This window comes from Petaurus breviceps, unplaced genomic scaffold (assembly GCF_028583685.1).
Source record: "Petaurus breviceps papuanus isolate PSGF00001 unplaced genomic scaffold, PetGlider_PUasm1.0 551, whole genome shotgun sequence".
Taxonomy (NCBI): Eukaryota; Metazoa; Chordata; class Mammalia; order Diprotodontia; family Petauridae; genus Petaurus; species Petaurus breviceps.
Window position 1 is genome coordinate 2,901,499 of NW_027186372.1, and position 22,632 is coordinate 2,924,130.

A 22,632-nucleotide genomic window follows, 5' to 3' on the forward strand; every position below is an offset into this window, starting at 1 on the left:
CACACACACACACACACACACACACATACACACACAGGGTGGGAAGTTGCTGGAGGCTACCTGGAGACTTGGGTATTGATATGTTGGGAGGATCAAGGGTGGGGACTAGTTGGATAATGGAGAGCTGGGCTAGTAACCCAGGTTTGGGGCCCCGCCACAATGAAAAGCTTATGGCCTCAGGCAAATGCCTCATCAAATGGGAAGATTCAATCAGAATTCAAGCTGGTTCCCAGAGCTTGTACCCCATCAGTAGAAGGGAGGGACATACATTTCTCAGGGCAAACCAACTTCTCTATTTCCTGTCTAGCATATCACTCTCCTTCCAGACAAGTTCTCCATCTCAACCTCATCTTTGATTTTTCATGCTCTCTCATCCCATACTTCAAGCAATTTCAAGGTGTTGTCAATTCTAACTCCTCAGCAGCTTGCCCATCCACTCTTTTCTCTGCACTCACAAAGTTACCAGGCTTTCAACAGCTCTCATGTGGACTACTGCAAGAACCTCCTAACTGGTCTCCCTGCCTCAGGTTTCCCTTTACAAGGAATCTTCCACATAAAACTGCTAAAGTGACTTTCTGGAAGAGCAGGACTGATCGCATCACTCTCCCTTCTCAATAAACTTCAATGGCTTTCTTTTACCTCAAGGATCAATTTCAAACCCCTTGGTTTGGCATTTTAAGCCTTTTACCTCCTGGTTCCAAACTAGCTTCCCACAGGCAAGTGACATTACTCCCCCTAGGCGGTTAAAAGCAAAGAGACAAGGGTGGGGAGGCGGGGAGGGGAGCTAAAACCAGTAAAAGCAGGGCCTAGCATAAAGCAGGGGCTTAATGAATGCTAATTGACTGAACAGAAAAAGTTAAAGGAGGAAATGGCCTTTGAGATCACCTGGTCCAATAATCTCTATGTTCTGGATAAGGAAAACTGACACCCAGAGAGTGTAGAAAAAGAGGGTTCAGATCCGAGCTTCATGGGACCTTGGACAAGTCACTTTAATTTTGTCTCGGTTTCCTTTTCTGTAATGAATAACAACAAAACAACTGAAACTAGGTAATTACTAAGGTTTCCTTCAGCTCTAAATTGCTGGATTTAGATCCCTCGACTCGGTCAAGGTCGAGGTGGCCACACCTGGCAGAGATGAGATTCGAACCCCAATGGTCAGTCTTATTGCCTTACAAAGTTCTTTCCCCCAGTCGGGGCTCAATAGGAAGAATCCAGATAGGGAGGCTGGTCCCGCCCTGGACAGCAGAGCGCAGGGAGGAGTGAGCTCCAGGGCGCGGGTGGTGCTGAGCCTGGGGTAATACTGGGCGGGAGCAGGGGGCTTGGGCGGTGCATCCTGTCTGGCTGGGGGTGGGGATATTTGGGGCGGCTGGGCTTGGAGGCTGCCACTTGCAGATCTCCTGGGACTGTCCCAGCCTCTGCTGAGGCGTCTGGGAAGCCGCAGCTCCCCTACGTCGCGTCCCGAAACGAAGACAGCAGTTTCAGCTCCTGCCCGCCGGTGTGAGCCCGCAGCCTGGGCTCCGTGCGCTGTTCCTATGGAGCAGAACAGAGGTGAGGGCGGCTGCGGGGGGAGGAGGGAGAGAAGGGAGGTGGTGTTTGGGCTACGGGAGAGAAAACCCGTGCCCTTGTCTAGTGGCCCTAGGGAGCCTGAGAGAAAGGGCTGCATGGGGGCGACTGGGGATGCCAAGCGAGAGGGGGCACTGAACACCCTCACGCCTTCCTGCCCCGGAGGGGTATTGAGGAGAGTTTCAGAAGTCAAAGGCGCCCCTAAACACCGCACCTTCTCCATGCCTCTGAACCCGCACCCTCCCAGCGTCTCTGAACCCCACACCCCGTCGGTAGCCCTTATCCCCCTCACCCTCTCAGAGGGATCTGGACATTCCCAGGCGTCCCTGGCCACTTCCTATTCCCCGGCCCTTCTCTTCTGTCACCACTTCCCGATACTGCCCCTTTCTTTTACACCAGTGCCCCACTGTTCCCTATTCCCCTCTCCCCCAGCTCACCACACTCCCCTTTTGCACACTCCCCTTCTCATTCTTTCATCCCTCCCTTTGCCCTTCCCCTATAGTCCTTTCTTCCCGTTCCCTATCTTCTCAAACTCTGCACTTGACCCTCTGCCTCATTCCCTCCCCTGCTCCCCTTCTTCCCTATTCCCCTCACATCCTGCTACAACTCCCTATTTCGCTCCCTCCCTGCTTCCACCTCCCTTCCCGCTTCCGTTCCCCCTCCTTTTCTCTATTCCAACCCTCCCCTGTTCTCCACCTGCCCGAGGTTTACCCAGCGTCCTGGAGGGTCAGGGAACCTGTGATTTCAGATCGAAGTGGGTTTGTTCTGGAGTTAGGCATACGTTGGAGTGGAAAGTGCACTGCCCCGACTGCCTGGATTCGGTTCTGGTTCTGATTGATCGGGCACCTTAAAGTCACCTTCCTGAGTCTGTTCCTTTATATATAGAATGGGAGTAAATAACACCAGTCCTCCCAACTCCGCACCTCGTAGTGAGAAAAGTGCTTTGTAAATTGCTGAGGTCGGAGATAGAGTCTGAGCATTAACTCTTCCAGAGCTGGAGCGGCCCAATGGTTTCCTTTGCATTCTTGTGCTTAGCGCAATATGTGACATACCTCATAAATACTTGTTGATTGTTATATGCCTATAAGCTGTTATTGTTAGAGGTTTGTAAGGGAAGGGCTGTAAACTGTTGTGCTGGCACTAAGTCTGGAGGTGTTTGGGCCCAGGGAAGCCACTTGCCTCCCGAAAGGCACCAGCTGAAATCTCTTTCCTGGCTGAAGCAGAGGTTATGTGAATCATGGAAAGAGCTTTGGCTTCTAAGTGGAGTTGTTGGTCAGGTTTTTGTTTTGTTTTGTTTGTTTTTTTTTTTTAGTCCTGTGGAGTCTGAGGACCCCCTTTGGGGTTTTCTTGGCAAAGATTCTCCAGGTCATTTTACAGATGAGGAGACTGAAGCGAACAGGTCTTAAGTAACTTGCCCAGGATCACACAGGTAGTAAATGTCTGAGGCTGGATTTAATTCAGGTCTTCCCGACTTCAGGCCTGGAACTCTATTCCCTTTACCACCTAGCTGCCCATCCTGGAGTCTAGGACCTGGCTTCAAATCCTGCCAGTCTATAAGGTTTCCTAACTGTGTGATTTTGGGCATATCACTTCATACTGATGTCCCTTGGTTTCCTCATCTGAAGAATGTGGGCTTCTACGATGCCTTCCAAATCCAGATATATGGTCTTATGCTATACATTTTTTTAATAGACTGAATGAGGGTCGATTAATATGAGACAAAATAAGGCGTTATGCAGTTAATTCCTTGTGAACCCTTCTTCCAGTTCTTTTTCTTTTTGTAGACACTGAAAAATAAAGTACATGTTTTTCCAATTTCCCAAACAGTGTTTACATTTAGACTGAATTAGCCCAAAGGGAATAAATAATCTTTCTACACATGCATAAAGGCTACTGCCAATGGAAACATGATTATCACTTCAAGAATGAGGCCTGATTTATTCAAAAGAACCCAGGACTGAACATCAGGAGTCTTGACTTCTCAAACCCTGGTCTCTGCTACTAACTCTGATTTTGGACAAATCATTTTATCTCTCTACACATAAGTATTCTCATCTAGGAAATGAGAAGTATGACCTAGCTAATCTCCAAGTTTTTTCCCCAGATAAAAGGTCTGTTTTATGTACTGACATTCTAATAGTGCTACTTATGGATAATTTGCTTGATGTAGAGGAAAGTATCTTGAAATCAGAATAAAAATATATAGGTTCAAATTCTGCTTTTGACATTAAATAGCTGTTCTTGGGGCAAAGTGCTTCCCTTTAGTACAACTGACTCAGTTTCTCTATAAAATGAGGGGATTGGACAAGCAGATCTCAAAGGATGTTTCTGATTCTAACTCCTATGCTCTTTGTACAGTCAGTTGTTACTAAGCATTTATTAAACACCTACTATGTGCTAGGCTTAAAAAAGATAAACAGGGGCTAGGTGGCACAGTGAATAGAGCACCAGCCCTGGAGTCAGGAGGACCTGAGTTCAAATTTGGCCTCACACTTAACACTAGCTGTGTGACCTTGGGCAAGTCACAGCCCCAAATGCCCTGCCTTTTCCCCTCCAAAAGGCAAATATATATAAAGTGACAACACCTGCACAGATTACTTTGTAGGGTAGTTGGGGGGAAAAGTACTTTGTAAACAGTAAAGCACTATAAAAATATGAAATTGTCGTAAGATTCCCCACAGGCTCTGTCCTGGACCTCTCTTCTATTCCTCTATATACACTATTTCCCTTGGTGAGCTCATCAGCTCCCATGGTTTCAAGGATCCATTCATCCAGCTCTAACCTATCTTAACCTCCAAATTTGCAGCTCAAACTTCCTCTCAGACATTTCCAAACTCACTATCTTTCCCCACAAATCCTCCCCCTTCCAAACTTCTGTCACTTTTGAGGCACCGACACCCCCCCAGTTATCTAGGTCCCAGCCTAGTCGCCATTCTCAGTTTACACCAATCTGTTGCCAAGTTCTGTGGCTTTTGCCTTTTGTAACACAGCTCGTTCCTGCTGTCTCTTCTAACACTGTCAACACCCTGGTGCAAGCCCTCATCACCAGGCACTGGACCACTATTGCATTAACCTGCTAGTTGATTTCCCTGCCCAGATCTCTCCCTACCTTAGCCCATCCTCCACTCACCTGTGAAATTAAACTTGCCAAAGTGTGCATTTAACCATGTCACCTCCCTATACAGTAACTCCAGTTTCTCCTTGTCACCTCCAGGATCAGCTATAAAATCTTCTGTCTGGCTTTGAAAGCCCTTCACAACGTAACCTGTCCAACTTTCTAGTCTCCCTGCACCTTACTTTCCCTCTTCATGGCCTCCCCAGTGCCTACAATGGCACTGCCCTCCTTGTTCCTTGAGATGCTCAGCTTTTTCACCTCAGACACAAGTCAGTTAACCTTTATCAGCCTCAGTTTCTTCATTTGTAAAATGGGGATAATAATAACTCCTCCCTCCCTCCCAGGGTTATTGTGAGGATCAAAAGAGATATATAGTGCTTTGCAAGCCTTACCTTGCAAAGCACTGTACAAACATGAGTTACTGTTATTATTGTTTGTAGTTGTTGTTATTATTTATTCACTGGTTGTCCCTCATGCTTGGAACACTCTCACTTCTCATCTCCACCTCCTGGCTTCCCCAGCTTCCTTCAAGTACCAACTGAAATCCTATCTGTAAAAAGGCTTTCCTTTCCCCATGAATGGCAGCATCTGCCCTCTTGATTATCTCTACTGTATCCTGTTGGACACCGGATCCAACATTGTCTTGTATCTTGTTTGCACACAGTCATTCGCTTGTTGTCTCCCCCGTTAGACGGTGAGTTCCTTGAGGGCAGGGACTGTTTTTGCCTTTCTTGGTAGCCTTCCTTCCCCTCCCCCATTCCTCCTCCCCCCCCTGCCCCCCAGTGCTTAGCACTGTGTCTGACACATTCATGCTTTCCTGACTATGTCTTCCGCTCTATTAACATGGAATGAATACTTCACCAGATAGTAGTTCCCTGTATGATCATCCATAAAATCTCATATTATTCTTTGACTTCCAAAGTCCTGTAAGATGCTAAATTTTGACAGGAGATGACCCTAGCTTTCCAAAGACTGAGACAGGGGAGCTCACACCTTGCCTAATATTACTAATCTGGAAAGGTTTCTTTTTTCTGGGAACAAGGTTCTCCTCAGCTGGAATATTTTAGCATAGCAACTTTTAAAAGACCTTCTAAGTCAGAGACAGTTTGTTAATTGTATTATCAGAGTAAGGTCCCAAATCAATCAAATCATAAATCCTTAAAATATTGATAAGTTATTTTGTGAGTGATTTTCTCCTTTAGTTCTGATGAGTCTCATAGCTGGGGAGATGACTGTTGGGTACTAACTCTACTCTAGCAATTAAGGATTATGAAAAGAAATCTGGTAGAAAGAATGATGAACATTAAGTTGGCTATCCATCCTCTCCCTTTGCCACTCACTAGCCCTGTGCTAGACAGATCACTTCTCTTTATAGCTGTATAACTGTATCGTGTATAAAGCTTTATAGTTTTGTCATCTGTAAAATGGGGATAATAACTGCATTACCTATCTCACAGGGCTTCTAGGAAGATCTAATGAAATAATGCATTTTGTACTTTGCAAATTTTATTCCAAAGACAATGGAGAGTCTTTTTTTTTTTTTGACTGAGTTTAGGGTTTGAGTTTTGTGAGCTTTGTTTTTTTGAAGGTAACTCAAGCAACGTGTGCAGTGTCCATTGGATGGAGAGTGACTGGGGGAGGAAGGCCAATTAGGAGGCTGTTAAAGCAATCTAGTCAAGGGGGAGTGAGAAGTACTTGCGGTAGGGCATTGGCAGGATGAGTGGAGAGATGGGGATGGATTTGAAAGGTATGTTGGAGGAAGAATGAACAGGTCTTGGTTCTTGGATGTGGGAAGAGAAAGGAGATAGTGTCCATATAAGAGCATCTCTTTTTACAGAAGAGGAGACAAAAGCCCAGAGAGGGGTAGTGACTGACAAGCCACAGTCATACCTGGACAGAGAGAGATCCAGAACTCAAACCCAAAGTCCTGTTTCCTGACTCTATTGGAGTTCTCATTCTAGTAGTACCAATGGCCATTCAGTGATTAATCTGTTAAAGACCTTAGTTTGAAAAGGCCAGGGTCCTCCTCTGAATCCAGGGCCATCTCCAGTTGTTTTGATCTATATCTAGCCACTGGACTCAGATCTGGAGGAGAAAGTGAGGTTGGTGACTTTGCACAGCCCTTCCTCACTTAAATCCAAATCACTTGCATATCATGGCATCATCTCCCTGATGTCATGGTTCTCTTCAAGAACAAAGGACAAACAGCACCTAGTAGTACCACAAGGTTCTAGAAAATATAACTCAGTGTAGGAAGAAATATAATTGAGTCAGTTGTTACTGAGAAATTGTTATGACTTAGGGGAAATTGAACTTCCCCAACTCATAATTTCAGTTATTACCAACAAGGTTTAAAACGAAGTACTGAAATCCCAGCAGTCAGAGCTAAAAGGAAGCTTAATCATGAGCTCTTCTAACTCCCTGATTTCATAGAGAAACTTAAGGGTTAGAAGAGGGCAGGTAGGACTTGCCCAAGGTTACGGTAACGTGAGGTTCAGCGGTATTGGCACTGTGGGAACTCCTTCCAGCAACTCAGATGCATATTTTAACTGAAATCGTAAAGATTTGCCTGAAGATCAGAAAGCTTGCTGGAAGCAAAATTTGAAACCAGTTCTTCCTAACACTCCAGCTGTCCTGCTTTGTCACAGCTCCTCACCCTCGGGACTAGGTCTTGGCCAAAGTCACACTAAGTGGTAAGTAGATAGACAACAAGGTGGCACAGTGACTAGAACTGATGGGCTTGGAGTCAAGAAGACCTCTGAGTTCAAATTCAGCCTCAGATACTTAGTCGCTCTGTGACTCTGGACAAGTCACTTAACCCTGTTTGCCTCAGTTTTCTCATCTGTAAAATGACATAGAAAAGGAAATGGCAAACTATGCCAGTATCTTTTCCAAGAAAAACCCCAAATGGGGTCACTAAGAGTTGGACATGACCAAACAACAACAAAAGAGTTAAAATTGAAACCTTGACTTCAAATCCAGTACACTTACCACTACTCCTATGAAGAAAGAAGTGTACATTTCTCCCCTTTTCAGTTTCAAGAATGTCATTCTGATGTGTTAACAAGCCCCAAATGAGAGTATCAGCCAGCTCTTAGTCACCTAAGTAGAGCCTGGGATTGTTATCCTCGGGATGAGGGATGAGTTTGCTCTGTGGATGGAGGACAATGAGCACTGGGAGAGGTGAGGGGTCAGCAAAGGGATTACAGGATGCTATTTATACAGAGCTTTTCTGCTCTGAAGAAAGCCCCATTCTTAAAAAATGGATGGTATGATGTAATAGGAAAGTCCTCGGCTAGGAGCCAGAGGACCTGGGGTAGAGTGAGGTCTGAGACTTTGGGCAGGTTCCTTCAACTCTGCAACTTCATGCTCCTCATCTCTAAACTGAGGCTGTGTCAAAATCACCAGTTTTCAGAATAAGGGAGATCAGAACTTCCTCCCCCCTTTTTTTCTTGTCTGGTTGGGACAGTATTTGAAGTACTGTGTCTAGCTCTGTGTGCTACATTTTTAGAAGGCCCATGAACAAACTGGTGTGTGTGTGTGCTCAGAGGTGGGGACCAGGATGGGGAGGGCACTTGAAATCTTGCCAGTTGAGTATCATATGAAAGAACTGGGGATGTTTAGTCTGGAGAAAAGAAGACTGGGGAAGTGGGGGGAGGCGTAGAGAAGGGTTTGAGGATCTGAAGGGTTGTCCTGGAGAAAAGGTACTAGATTTAAGATCATGGGATTTAGAGCTACAGGAGAACTTATGAGATCATTAAGAGTTGTCAGTGTCTAGCAGTGAAATGGGCTGTTCTTTGAGGCAGCAGTGAGCTCCCCATCATCAGAAGTATTCAAGAGATGACTGGCTTACTCCCAGTTAAGGATCCCATAGAGTGGATCCATGCACTAAATAGGGTGTTGGAGTATGCCCTTTGTTGTCAAAGAAACAGAGAATCTCAGAAGTGGAAGGGACCTCAAAGAATATCTACTCCATACTCTCAACCCCATCCTTCCTCCTTCACAGGGATATTTTCAGGGTCAGATGAAAGCACATAGGTCTTTGTAAAGCATCAAAATTGGTATTTCGTTTAACAGATAAATTGAGGTGGCTGTCTTTAAAGGTGATCTTTCACTTTGTGGTTGGTACCCTTTACCTGATACATTCTCTCCATGCATTTGACATGTTATTTGACATACACATAACCTTTCTGGAATATAACCATCCATCGATTGTTGTGGTCGTTCATTCATGTCCAACTTTTGGACCACTTCTGTTCTCCACTATCTCTCCAAGTTCATGTCCATTGTTTCCTCTGTCATCCTCTTTTCCTTTTTTCAATTTTTCAATTTTTTTCCAGCATTAGGGTCTTTCCAATGAGCCCTATCTTCTCATTATGTGGCCAGAGCATTTATTAATTTATTAATGATTATTTATAAATTATTAATTATTCATTAATTTATTAATGAATCAATCAACTAGGAAATATTCAACACCTACTGTGTGACTGAATCTGTGTAGGCAAAATATAGTAAAAGACAGGGCTCTTATTCTGAGAGAGGTTATAGTCTTGCTGGGGAAAGATAAGATATGCCACCCCCCCCCCAAAAAAAAAAAAGTGCAGGGGAGTCAAGAGACCTGGATTCTAGGCTTGACTTTGCTGTCAAACAAGTCACTTTTATTCTTGGGGTCTCTGTTTCCATCTGTCACATTAGGAAGTTGGGCTAGGTGGTCTTAAATGGTCTCTTACAGTATGTGTTTTATGTTCTGACATTAATACAGTATGTGTTTTATGTTCTGACGTTAAATGTTCTTGGTTCTAAGAACCCTTCCAGCCTTGACCTCCTTTGTTCTGTGAACTCCTTTTGAATCTGGTATTCTATGGTTAATACAATATCAAACACAATCAATTCCTTAGGAACTCTGAAGAGCTGGATTTGGGCTGGAGTAATAGGGGAAGGCTTCACAGAAGAGGTATGATTAAATAGGACCTGGAATGACCAATGGGTTTGCTGAGGTTGGGGAAGGCCTGCCTAGCAGAGAGGCTGCTCTTAAACCATGCCCTTTCCCTGGCTCTCTCTCTCCCATGCACAGAATGCCGCCTCCCTTTGTACCTTTCCATCCTGCTTCCCCAATCTTTTCTGGTGTTTCTGTGTACTGCCCTTCAACTTCCTGTCCCCTTAACTGAGATTAACTTCCATTTTACCTTGTCTGTATCATGTATTTATGTTTACATGTTTTTATGTACTTACATGTGTCTACACATGTACATATTGTCTCTTCTGTAAACTCCTTGAGGGAAGGGCTCTCTCTTGCTCTCTTACTACACATAAACACACACACATTGTTTAGCACATAGTAAGCACTTAATAAATGCTTGTTAACTGACTGACATTTGAGGGCTTTTGGAAAAGTAGCCTGTCTGAAGAAGTAGATTCTTCATAAATAAGTATCTAGTAATATTGCTTGGAGGAAGTTAAAATAAGAGGGTTTCATCAGTCTTCAATTATAACAATAATAGATCTTAGACTCTAGAAGGTCATTAGGATCTATAGCTAGAAGGAGCCCTAAAGGTTTGAATCTAATTGCCTTATTTTTTGTAAATGAGGAAACTGAGGCATGGCCTGGCCAAGGTCACATGACTAGTGTCTTAAGGCTGGATTTGAACTGGTTCCTGAAACCAGGTCTGTCGCCCTGGCCTCTATGTGGAAATAGATTTGGATAGGTAGACTAGGGGGGGGTCTATTTTTATAATCTGGGGTAGTAGGACAAAAGCAATAGACTGATAAGTCAGTCTGAGTTTTAGTCTTGGTTGCACTACGAATTTGTTGTGTGAATGTATGCAGTTTCATAGACCTTTAGTTCTGAGTTGCAAAGGACTCCAGTGGTCAGTCTTCGAGGTCTGGAGAGGAATCCCAGCTTTGCCACTTACTAGCTCTGTGACCTTGGACAGAGCACTTCATTTATCCGGACTAGGTCATCTCCAAGGTTACTTGTATACCTATATCCTATGCTTCTTCCTGGTACCTCTTAATAAAGCCTACCATTCCCCACTTGCCTCACCATTCCCCCACAACTATCCTTCCTCTTGGTCTGGAACTAATGCTGGGGGCCCAAAAAGGATGTGCTACAAAGTACACTGGGGGATATTGATGAAAAAGACATTTATTTACTCCAAAAGTAGCCAAGCTTCAAATTCCAGGCAGTCCCTGGGACTGCCTTGTGAGAGCTCAGATCATATTCCTGAAAGGGATCATCTCTCTAGTCTAGGGGGTCTTAACCTTTTTTTTGTGTGCTGGACCCCTTTGGCAGCCTGGTGAAGCCTGGGGACGCCTTCTCAGAATAATGATGTTTTTAAATGCATAAGATAAAATGCATAGGATTGCAAAAGAAACAGATTATGTTGAAATTAGTTAACAAAATATATTTTAAAAATAAACAAATGCACAGACTCCAGGCTCAGAACCTTTGATGTGGTCCAACCAGCCCCACTCCCCCTTTTTTTTAAAGATGAGAAAACTTCCCCAGAGAAAGGAAATGACTGGCCCAAGGTCACCTAAGTAGTAAGGAACAGAGCCAGAATTTGAAATCCTGGTCCCCTGACTCCAAAACCAGTGCTCATGCTGGTTCCTTTGTGCCTTTGTGGCTTACAGCTCCTGACAGTGCAGTGTTTCCCTCCCCCCCAGCCTTATCCTACCCTCCCCGAATGCTCTTGGTTCTGTGTTGGAGTGGAGTAAAAAGGGAGAGGCCAGAAGGAAATGAGGGGTGGGGGGAGGAGGGGTAGGATGGGCTCTCCCTTCCTGGATCAGCCCTGGGAATCCAGCTGTGCTGTTTGCAAAAGCAGTTATCACTTGCTAATTCTTTGTCAGACTTAAAAGTGGGACAGGGGGAGGAAAAAACAAATATGAAGGGAGTAAATGATTACAAGGAATAAGACCGGGAGATGGAAATGGGAAAGTGGGAAAGGAAGGACAGAACAGAGCCCTTCAGATCATAGGCTTCAGAGGTGGACAGGAAGTTACAGATCATTGCATGATCCCTTCACTTTACAGAAAAGGAAACTGAGGCCCTGAGACATTCAATGCCTTGCTCCAAGTCACACAAGTAGTAAGTGGAAGAGTTTGGATTAAACCCAGGCTTTTTACTCTTAATTGAGTTTTTGAAAGGGGAGAAGGAAGGGAAGGAAAAGAAGAGGAATGAAAAAGAATAATAGCTCACATGTATGTATTTTTTTCTCACAACAACCATGGGAAGTAGGTATTGCAAATATTGTTGCCCCCATTTTGTGGAGGAAAAACTGAGGTTTCTAGAGGATGGAAATCACACATTTAGTAAAGAATTTGAACCTCAGGTTCTTGTGCTGCCTCCAAGTCTAGTTTTCTTTCTATTACCTTAAAGAGAAAAGGGAAGGAGAGGGCTGGACGGGAGCTATAGGTCTTTATACTCTCCTGTTCAGCAATTCAATTTCCTTCATCTATTCTTTCCTCAATCCAAATTCAACCAGAAATAAACAAAGCCTGTTGCATGCCCTTAAAGATTTAGGGAGTGATAGACCTGAAAGGGCATCCCCCTTATTCATTCATTCATTATCATTCAATCAATCATTTGATCATATTTTATAGAAGAAGGACCTGAGACTCCTCAAAGAGAAGGCTCCTACCCAAGTTCACACAGGGACAGGGCCAGGACCAGAACTCAAGTTTCTCTCAAAACTCCAAGTGAAAAGCAGACGTACAGAGCCAGCCTCCTACTTGGGGAAGCTTCCAGACACTTAGGTGTTTGCTCTCTGCTCCCTGGTCTGCATCTGGAAGAGGAGACAGAAGGAAGAATGGTGAAAGAGATTCAGGACTAAGTAACTCTGCTGCTTATTTTTTCCCTCCTTAACCCTGAGGTTCAAAGTATTTGTTTCGCCTTTCACAGTTTCTCCTGAGTTATGAGCATCTTCCTTGACTCTCTCTAGCCTCTGCAGATTTGGGAAAGTGAATTTTATCACTGTATTCATTATAACCTAATGAAACCACACAGACACACACACACACACACACACACACACACACACACACACAGAATAATGCTCCCCTATGGAAGAGATTATAATTACAACTCCCATTTCTGGATATTGTAGAATTTAGTCTCCTTGAAGTCAGAGACTGTCTTGATTTGTTTTCTTTGTATCTCCAGTATATAAGATAGTGCCTGTCATATAGTCAGCACTTAATAAAGTCTAGTTTATTGACTGGATTTGTAGCAAGTTCAGGTTTATAAAACATTTTCCTCAAAGCAAATCCTAGAATTAGAAAGTGCAAGTATTTTCTCATTTTTTAGAAAGGAAACTGAGGCAACCACCCAGGAGCACACAATTAGTAAGTGTTGTGCCTGGGGTACAAATCCAGGTCTCCTGAGTTTCAGGCCAGTGTTCTCTCCATGACATCACAGTGCCTCTAAGAGATTTTTGTTCTGAAGGGGAAGTCTCCTGTTTATATGTCAGGTTTGTTGGCCAGTCGGTGTTTTGTTTTAAGGCTGGGCCTTCCCAGTTCCTGAGCTATGTCCTCCGTCACCACAGTTCTTTCTGTTGCTCAGAGTTTGATGCTTATTCCTCTTCTCAGCACATGCCCTCCTTTGTGTTCAGTGGACCAAGAACAGGCTCAGAATTTTCTAACTGGAAGGGACCTTAGAACACAGAGTGTCGAAGCTAGAATGTCATAGGGAAAAGAGATCTGAGAACACAGAATGTCGAAGCTAGAATGTCATAGGGAAAAGGGATCTGAGAACACAGAATGATGGAATGAGAAGAGGCCTCAGAACATAGAAGGTGAGGACTCGAGAGGACTTTGGAACATGGAAACAAAACAGAATTTCAGAGCTGGGAGGATGTTTAGAACATGGAGCATGGAATGTTTTCTCAAGCTGGAAAGGAAGCATAGGACCTAGAACATAGCATATCAGAGGGGGAAGAGAACTTAGAGATCATGGAATCCAAACTTTCACACTTTTCCCCCCATTTTGCATGAAGGAAATTGAGGGCTAGGAAACAGAAATACCTTTTCTAAAGTCACACTGAGTTGCTGGGTAGAGCCTGTGCTGGGATAGATCCCAGGAGTCACAGGTCACAGACTGAGAGCTGGAAGGGATTTACTAGCCACCTACCTAGTTCAGTGGATAATGATCCTGAGCTGAAAAAGTGTAAATGAAAGGAAATTCCTAGAGCTTTTTTGTTTTACAGAAATAATATACTATAGTGTTAATAGGCTGTAGGGATAGATACTGAATTTGTGATTTCATTGATACAGGGAAGTCCCTGATGAAGGAACTCCCTCTACCAAAACAGACCAGCACCTATTAGTCTTTTTTAAATGTAAATAGTATTTTATTTTTCCCAATTACATGTAAAGATAGTTTTCAACATTAATTTTTTATGAGATTTTGAGGCCCAATTTTTCTCCCTCTCTTCTTCCTTCCCTTTCCCCCCCCCCCACAGCAAGCATTCTGATAAAGGTTATACATGTGCAATCATGTAAACATAATTTCCACATTGTTGTCATTGTTTGTACTTCATTCTCGAAGAGGACCATGACTTCTGGGAGCTGAAACCATGACATGCAAGTGAATTGGATTTAAGTGAGGGAGGGAGTGCAAAGTCACCAGCCTCACTTTCTCCTCCAGAGCCATCTGGGTCCAGTGGCAAGATATCATAGATCAAGAAGACTGGAGATGGCCCAGGATGCCTTGGGAAATGGGGAAATAAACACCGGGAAAAAAACAAATCAAAGAAAGTGAAAACTGTATACTTCCTTCTGTATTCAGACTCCATAGTTCTTTCTCTGAAGGTGGATAGCATTTTCTGTCAAAGAGTCTTTTGGGATTGTCTTGGATCATTGTATTGCTGAGAAGAGCTAAATCATGCATAATCTTTCTTTGCAGTCTTAGAGAGTCGCCTGAGGGACTTGCCCAGGGTCACACAGCCAATCTGTGTTGGGGGCAGGACTTCAGGTCTTCCTGCTTCCAAGCCTGGCTCTTTACCCATTACACCACACTTTCCCTTTATATTAAATTCCAGAGTCTTTTTACCTAGCTTTTAGATAGTTCTTTGAAGTTTGCAAAATACTCTACAAATATTATCTCATTTTACCCTCATAACAAAACTGGGAGGTAGATGCTATTATTATGTAATTATTTAAATAACATTTAATGAACTGACTAAAGAACCTAATAATTCAGAGCACCAAGTTTGCTCTTTCAACCACAGGGTGCCATTTAATTTATTACTAGATGAATGGCTGTCTCAACTCTTAAAATTGCATTAATTACTAGACCAGATCTTCATAATATTTTCAGAACTGAACAGTGCCTTTTTCCTGGGTTTTTCTCCTAGTTACCTTTTTTTTTTTTAAAGCAATTGGGGTTAAGTAACTTGCTTTAAGGTTACATGGCCAGTTATTTTGTGTGGGTGCTAAGTATCTGAGGCCAGAACCGATCCCAGGTCTCCTGACTCTGGGGCTGGTTTATGCCACTCCTAGTTACCTTTTACTTCACTGAAAAGATCTGATTGACTTCTGCTTCCAACATTATCTCAATAGCTTCACCTCTTTCCCTCTGATCTAAGAGGACTAGATTCTGTCTTCCTCACCAAGGCTAAATTTATCCAACTGTACCTAGATTTCTACTTCATCATGTTGCTTTCCTGGTAGAGTGAGGACCACTGCCTGCCTATTCCTCTCCCCCTCCAATCAATAGAGTTTCCTTAGGAACCATTCCCTGTCTAAATCTAGCACTGCATTCATATTTTTGGAGGATGATTGATCAGATATCTCCTCAGTACTCCATCATGAATTACAGAGATGGAAGTCTTGGTAGGACCTCACAAAGTAGGCTGTGTAAAAAGATTTTTGATAGTCTTCTCACATGTGCTACATCACAGAGTCATAGATTGTTAGATCCAGAAGGGTTAAATGCCTTCATTTGTTAGATAGACAAATTGGGGTTCAGAGAGAGGACTGACTTGCCCCATGGTTACATAGCAAGGTGGTGATGAAGCTAGGATTAGATTTCAGGTCTTCTGATTCCAGTCCAGGGCTCTGTAAGCCTCCCTGTACCTATTAAGTGAATTACTGGTTACCTCCCCCACCATACTTCTGTAGATTCAGAAGATCAGTGAGGGGCAACAGGGAGTTGCAGTGTGTCCCCTAAGAGGTAGGCTGGACTTCCTTGAGTTTGGAGAACTCAGACAGCAATTTCTGGACTCTTCAGAAGAGCTAAGAGGAACTTTTCTACCTCTGCCCCCCTTCAGCCCACCAACCGGAGCTCCCTTGGCTTTCCTTCTTCTTCAGTGTTAAGTCTATTGCAGGAAAGAAAGCTTGTGGATCGCCAAAGGCCCTGTTGCTGGGAAACCAGTCTACTCTTTGGACTGGACCAATCCTGCCTTAATTTTCCTGGAAATGGAAGCCCATTTCTGCTCATACAGGAAAAAAGAATGCTAAAATGAAGTCAGGAGATCGGGGTTTGAATCCTGGCTCTGATGATTACTTTCTGGGCCACTGTGGACAAATCTCTTAATGTCACTGATATCTAGCTTCCTCATCTATAAAATGGGATTAATAAGATTTGATTTTACTTCACAAGGTTGTTGTAAGGAAAGTGCTTTGTAGACTTTAAAGCATTATGGTGATATGGGTCATTATCGAGTTATCTTTTGTAACTATGATACTTACTAAATGTCTAAAATGAAGGGTTTCTGAGGTTCCTTCCATCTATAAATCTGATCCCCATAATAATAGTAGTAATTTATGTGTATGGGTTTTTTTCTGTCTCCGAGAATATCCAAATCCCCCATCTCTTTTAGTCCTTAGAACTACTGTAAGAGAGGGGGTCCAGGGAAGCAATTACTATTCTCATAGTTCATATCAAAAAACTGAGACCCAGATGCAGGTCCTGCCCAAGTGAGAGGGCCTTACATGGGGACTCACTGGGCAAATATCTCATTGCTGAGAGGCAATATAGGAAGTTTCTTCACCTGGAATTCTGAACCAATTAAATCTCAAGTTCAGTTAAAAAAAAACCTCTTTGAGTTTATGCAGTTCTTGGCCTCATCTATGGTGTTTGACCCTTACAGTAACTTTAAGAAGAGGAATTGTAAATATTGTTATTCCCATTTTACAGGTGAGGAAACTGAGATCAAGAGAAGTAGCATGATCCACTCCATGGCTATATATCTAAGTCAATGCCAAACCCGTAGTCAAATAGAAGTTTGTTGGTTCGAGGCCCAAGGCTTTTCCCTCTTGAACCATTTTCTTTTAATTACTAGGATTTTAAGCAGCCCTGGAAAAGTGAAGCCCATAGTAAGTAGTTCAGGAAATTAATGTAAGCTTATTTCTGTCCCATTCTTCCACCTCTCCCTCCCCAGCTGTTACGTCTGAGTTATTTCATAATATTTGGAGGTAGAAGGGACCTTAGATTTTCTAGTTCGAACCCCTTCATTTTAACAGATGTCACCTAGAGAAGTGACTTGCACAAAGCTCTGCAAATAGTTAATTTTAAGTCCCAGAGGTGGGGTTTGAATTCAAGAGCTCCTATATGGAATCTAGCTCTCTTTCTTCCCATTTACTGCTGGGAAATCTGAGTAAGCAGGAAGGCCCAGGCTAATTGGAGAGGGGTCCCAGGATAGATTGGTGCTGCTCTCTAAAATTCCACTTAGAGAGTTCTGACCTCCTCGCCCATGAGGCCTTGTGGGAGGGAAGGCTACTGTGGGTCAGGGAGGGCTGGCTATTCCTGCTCCAAGCCTCAGCTGTTAGAGCAGAATGCTCAGCAGCATTGCCACAGCAATTCCTCCCTCTGGGAATGTGGCAGCCGCCAAACCCTTAGCTTTTTTTAGCACAGCCTGAATTAAGAAGAAAACTGATCTGTCAGGGCTGTGGGGGGTGGGAGGTGGGATGGGAGGGGGTCAGCCCCTTTTCTCCCCACCTCAGCCTCAGACACTCCCTTAGTCCTGGCAGCTTCTGCCAGCCACACCCAACCTCAAGCCGCTCTCCATCAGCTTCTAAGGCAGCTTAGTCCTCAGGTCTTGGGATTCAGCACTAAGGGAACTTGTGGTCAGTTAATCCTACTGTACTGTTTTACAAAGGGAGAAACAGGGGTGCAGAGAAGGCAAGGCATTTGCCCAAGATAAAATTGTGGAAAGGGCACTCTGGCTCTGAAATCAAAGGAACTAAGGCTAATGATGCCTGTGTAATTGAGCAAGTGTAAATTGAGTAAGTGGCTTCACCTCTTTCTTCATCTATAAAATGAAAACTTTGGATTTAATGACTTCCAAAGCCCTTTCTGCTGATCTCAGAGTGTATGTGTGTGTGTGTTTGTGCGTGTGTGCATGAACACACAAACAGGTATATATGTGCAAGATCATAGATTTATAGCTGGAAGGAACCATAAAAGTCGTCTACAATAGTCCACTCCTCTAGTTTTACCTCTGAGGAAACTGAGAACCAGAGTGGTTACACTATTCTCCCAAATTCATATGTGATCCTTTAGTAGCAAATCCCTGGGTCATCTGACTACCAAGCCAATGTCCTTTCCACTGTTCTGTGCCACTTTTTGGATGAGTAGGGGGCGGAGACAAGGTTTAGAGAAGACTAGGGGATCTTACTTTACCATCAGTCAATTTGGACACCAAAAGATCACTGTGTGCAGAGCTCTGTACTTGGGGCCTGGGATCATGAGATTTTAGAGTTAGAATGTGCTACAGAGATCATCTTAATCCCATTTTATAGAGGCCTAGAGAACTTAAATGACAGGGTCACAAAGGTAGTAAGTGGAAAAACTGGGATTCAAACTCAAGTTTTCTGTGTCTAAATCCAGTGCCTCTCATCATTAGGCTGGGGATACTAAGTCAATTGATTTATAAAGTACTTCCTATGTGCCTGGAATAGTGTTGAGTGCCAGGCATACAAAGATAAAAACAAATAGTGCCTACCCTCAAGGATCTCACTTTCTAATGATGAACCAACATGTACATCCATAGGTAACCAGAAGACATGTACCACATCATTCTAGAGGGGAAAGCATAGCCCCTGGAGCAATCAGGAAACACACCCTATGCAGAAGGTGGTGCTTCAGCTGAGTTTTGAAGAAAACCAGAGATTGGAGGACCTGGAGGTGTAGAGGGAAAGCATTCACTCCTAGGATTAAGACTCTGGAGGTGGAAGGGTCTGGAGAGGCCATCTCATTCAACCCTGTCATTTTAAAGAGGGAAACTGAGCCCCGCCAGGAAGCTCACCGAGGCCTGGGGATGACCAGTTGCAAAGTAGAAGACATAGTCTCTGTCCTGAAAGGGTTTACAGGATACAATTCAGCGCAAGGGACATTGAGTATTTTCTACACATTGGCTGTTGTGTTTGGCCATGGGGGAGGTATAGATCATCACAGGACCAAGGTTTAAGGAGGAAAGGAACCTCAGAGGTCTAGTCTTACTCCCTCATTTTACAAGTCAAGAAACCGAGACCCAGATGGATCTGTGATTTGGCCAAGGTCACACAGATTCTAAGTAGCAGAGCCGAGAATTGAATCCTGGTGCTGCTGAATTCACATTTAGGGCTCTTTCCACTGTGAGCTCATGTTTATATGGTAATAACAATAATAGCCAACATTTATACAGTGCTTTCTATGTGCCAAGCACGGTGCTAAGTCCCTTACCAATATTATTTCACTTGATCCTCACAACTATGGGAGGTAGATATTATTATTTCCATTTTACAGATGAGGAAACTTGGACAAGCAAAGGTTAAATGACTTGTCTAAGGTCACCTGGAGGCTAGTAGTGCCAGTATTATTACAATTCTACTGATAAGGAAACTGCTTAAGTGAAGGAGCTCTAAACCATAGAATTGCAGAATGTTTGCCCAGAAAGAACTTTCAAGCTCATGTAGACTAAGCTCTTGATTTTACAAAAAAGGGAACTGAGGCTTGGGGGAGAGTAAGGATTCCTTACAGTCTTAACAAGAGGCAGACTCTGGTCTTCAAACTCCAGATCTAAAGGCTGTTCTTCCTCCTGCGTTTCTGCTTGGTCCCAGCCTTATCAAGCTCGTCTTCCATTAGGGAAGATGGCCCTAGTATCACAGGGTTTAGGGCAGTTGGAAAGGAGGAAAGACGGCTCTCTTGGCTCCAGTCCCTTGCCATCTGTGTAAACCCTTTGTACCTACAAAGGCCTTGTACTTATCTCCCAGAAAGGCTGTGTGGTTGGCCTTTTAGAATTGGATTTGGGGAGGATTGGATGCTTTTGAGCATCTGTATAAGAAGATCTGACTTTGATCTTCCTTAAACTTTCAGATCAGTATCTTCAATCAATTAACCTTCTCTTCCCTCATGTGAGAAATGATCATTAAATAACTAATTGTTAGTGTGGGGGAGACAGAATTTATCCCCTTCAGATACCTTACTAGGCCATGCAAGCATCTGAAGGACATTGCTCCTCAGTCTTGTTCAGACCCCATCCAGGTGGGGTCTGCTCAGGTTTGGGTGGGGATAAATTCTTTGATTAGATTGCCCAAGGGTGGGGGTGATTTGGAAGTAAATTACCCAATTAAAGCCGAGTACCCCAGACCCTCATTAGAACAGGTCCACCTTTCAATGTGATATTCATTCTTTTTTTTTTTTAAAGCAACTGGGGTAAAGTAACTTGCTCAAGGTTACACAGGCAGCTATTTGTGGGTGTGGTGCTAAGTATCAGAGCCTGGATTCGATCCCAGGTCATCCCGACTCTGGGGCCGGTGCTCTTACTCACTGAGCTACCTGGCCACCCCTGATAGTCATTTTCTCATTAGTTATTAACCAATCAGAGTTGATTTTCACCCTCCAGCACACCCTACTCTTCCCAGGGCATATAAGCATTGATTGGGTTCCATGAGCGGTCTTTGGTTTAAGAAAGATGGCCAAATGACCACCCTTTTATTAATAATATGCTATCATTATTAATTACTCAGAAGTTATGTCTTTCAAACTTTTCATATGTCACACTCGGCTTTGAGCAGCTGAAAGAAGGAGTTGTTGACAAGCAGTTGTTACCTTGTTCTAGGGCCTAATTGGACCCAGAGAGTCCATATCCCATGGGATCATAGATCCCAAGCTGGCCTTTGAGAGAACTATCTTAGATTGTCAAAGGACTAGCAATTTAAAGCTAGAAGAGACCTCAGAGGTCATCAAGCAACCCTCTCATTTTACAGACAAAGAAACTGAGACCCAGGAAGGTTAAGCGACTTGCCTAAGACCACAGATGTAATCCGCGTCACAGGTGGAATTTGAATTTAGATTTTTTTTTTAATTCCAGAACCTGTGTGTGTGTGTGTATACATGTGTTTGCATGTGTGGGTGTGCATATTTGTATGCATGTGGATATGTGTGCATGCATGTATATTCATTATACATTGTATGTTTACTATAGTTCTACATGTCTGTATCTGCGTGCATGTATGCATAAATCTCAACTTTCCCACTTCCTCATGGAATCATTTCCTTTGTGAGCTCTGGAAGACAAAGGAACAATTCTGGGTGAGCTCAGTCCCTCAGCCTTGAGCAGCTTCCACCAAAGCCAGCTGCCCAGCCCTGTAGCCACAGAGAACAGCAGCCTGGAAAACAGCTTGAGAGGGAGGAAGCTGGTAAGTTTCCTGGTGATGAAACCAGAACCCAGGAAACTATACTAAAAGAGGGCCGTGGAAGGAGCCTCTGGGTAGGGGTTTGGTAGGCCTGGGCCTGGGTTCAGGTTCTTGGAACCTAGGGAATGCATCTCCCCCTGCAAAACAAGGAATGGGGATAGATTATTTCCCTGTGTCTTTCCAGCTATGTCTTCTGATGTTCAGTACATTTTTCTGTTGGAAGAAGGTGCACTTTAAGGCTTGGTCCTAATCTGCCCTCTTGCTAGGACTCCTTTCACTTTCATGAGTGGGAGATCCTGACTTGAAGGCTGAATTGCCTGCCAAATAAAGCTTAGGTTCTTCCAGGCATCCAGGACCCTCTGCAGTCTAACTCGTAGCTTTGTGGCATCATCTGTCCCCCACTTAGTGCCTAAGAGTGTCCGATGTAGTACCCAAACTAGGCACCTCACCTGCTGTTCCCTAAAATGTTTTGTGACTTGACTCACCATTCTCTCTACCTGGAACACCGCTTTCCAGCGCTGCCTATCCAAAGTCTACATAGCCCCAAGGTCCTGATCCAGGGTCACTTCCTCTATAAAGCTTTTCCTGATCCCTGCCAACTGGTAGGAATGTCTTCAGCCTCTAGCCCCTCCCCCCAAGCTTTTTTGGGTGACATTCTTATTGTGGATAATATGATATTCTGCCTTTTGTCGTAGCAGTTGGTATATTTGTCTGACATCCTAATTAAGGCTCTATGTTTCACTTCAGGGCAAAAGCTATATTTTAGATATCTTTATATTCTCTATAGAATCTAGTGATGAGGTAAAGGAAACATAAAATGTAGAGGTCTAGGGTTAGGGGTGCTCAAGAACCCAAAATGCCAACACACCAGGTCCTGCAGAATGCATTCAACTCAAGCCTTCTCTCAGCCAAAGAAAAGCAAAGTTTATTAAAAGTTTGCCATATTGGGTAGACTCTTAAGCAGCCTCAGTATCTCTGATGCTTATCCTGGACAAGTGGGCCAGAATAATCGGACACTGAATCTGCACTAGATAATTCTCAGGGCTGTCACACCTCATGGAGGCAAGACGGGGTCTTCTATACAGAAAGGTTGTGGGAGGAATCTACAGATGGTCTAGAGCAGGAGTTTGGGGAGGGTCTTCAGGAGGAGTCAATGAGGTCAGTGATGAAAGATTAAGGGTGGGAGGTAGCTGGCCAAAGGGGGGCTAGGCTACTTAGGGTTTGGGCCACAATGAAAGGCTTATGGCCTCAGGCAAGTTCAAGGGGGGCTCCCAGAGCCTGTGATTCATCACTAGCACAGGGTCTTGAGTAGGTACTCAATTGATGTTATATTGTTG

General features: G+C 43.8%; 1 protein-coding gene across 1 annotated transcript in view; it reads left to right on the forward strand.

Annotated features, from left to right (window-relative positions):
• The first annotated feature begins 978 nt into the window (after nucleotides 1-978).
• The window catches only part of AFAP1L1 (actin filament associated protein 1 like 1), a 76,080-nt gene continuing 54,426 nt past the window's right edge, over nucleotides 979-22,632 (forward strand). Inside the window, exon 1 of the mRNA XM_069102335.1 lies at nucleotides 979-1,548. Within this exon, the coding sequence (XP_068958436.1) occupies nucleotides 1,533-1,548 (16 nt within the window). The 5' untranslated portion in view covers nucleotides 979-1,532. The remainder of the gene's footprint in view (nucleotides 1,549-22,632) is intronic.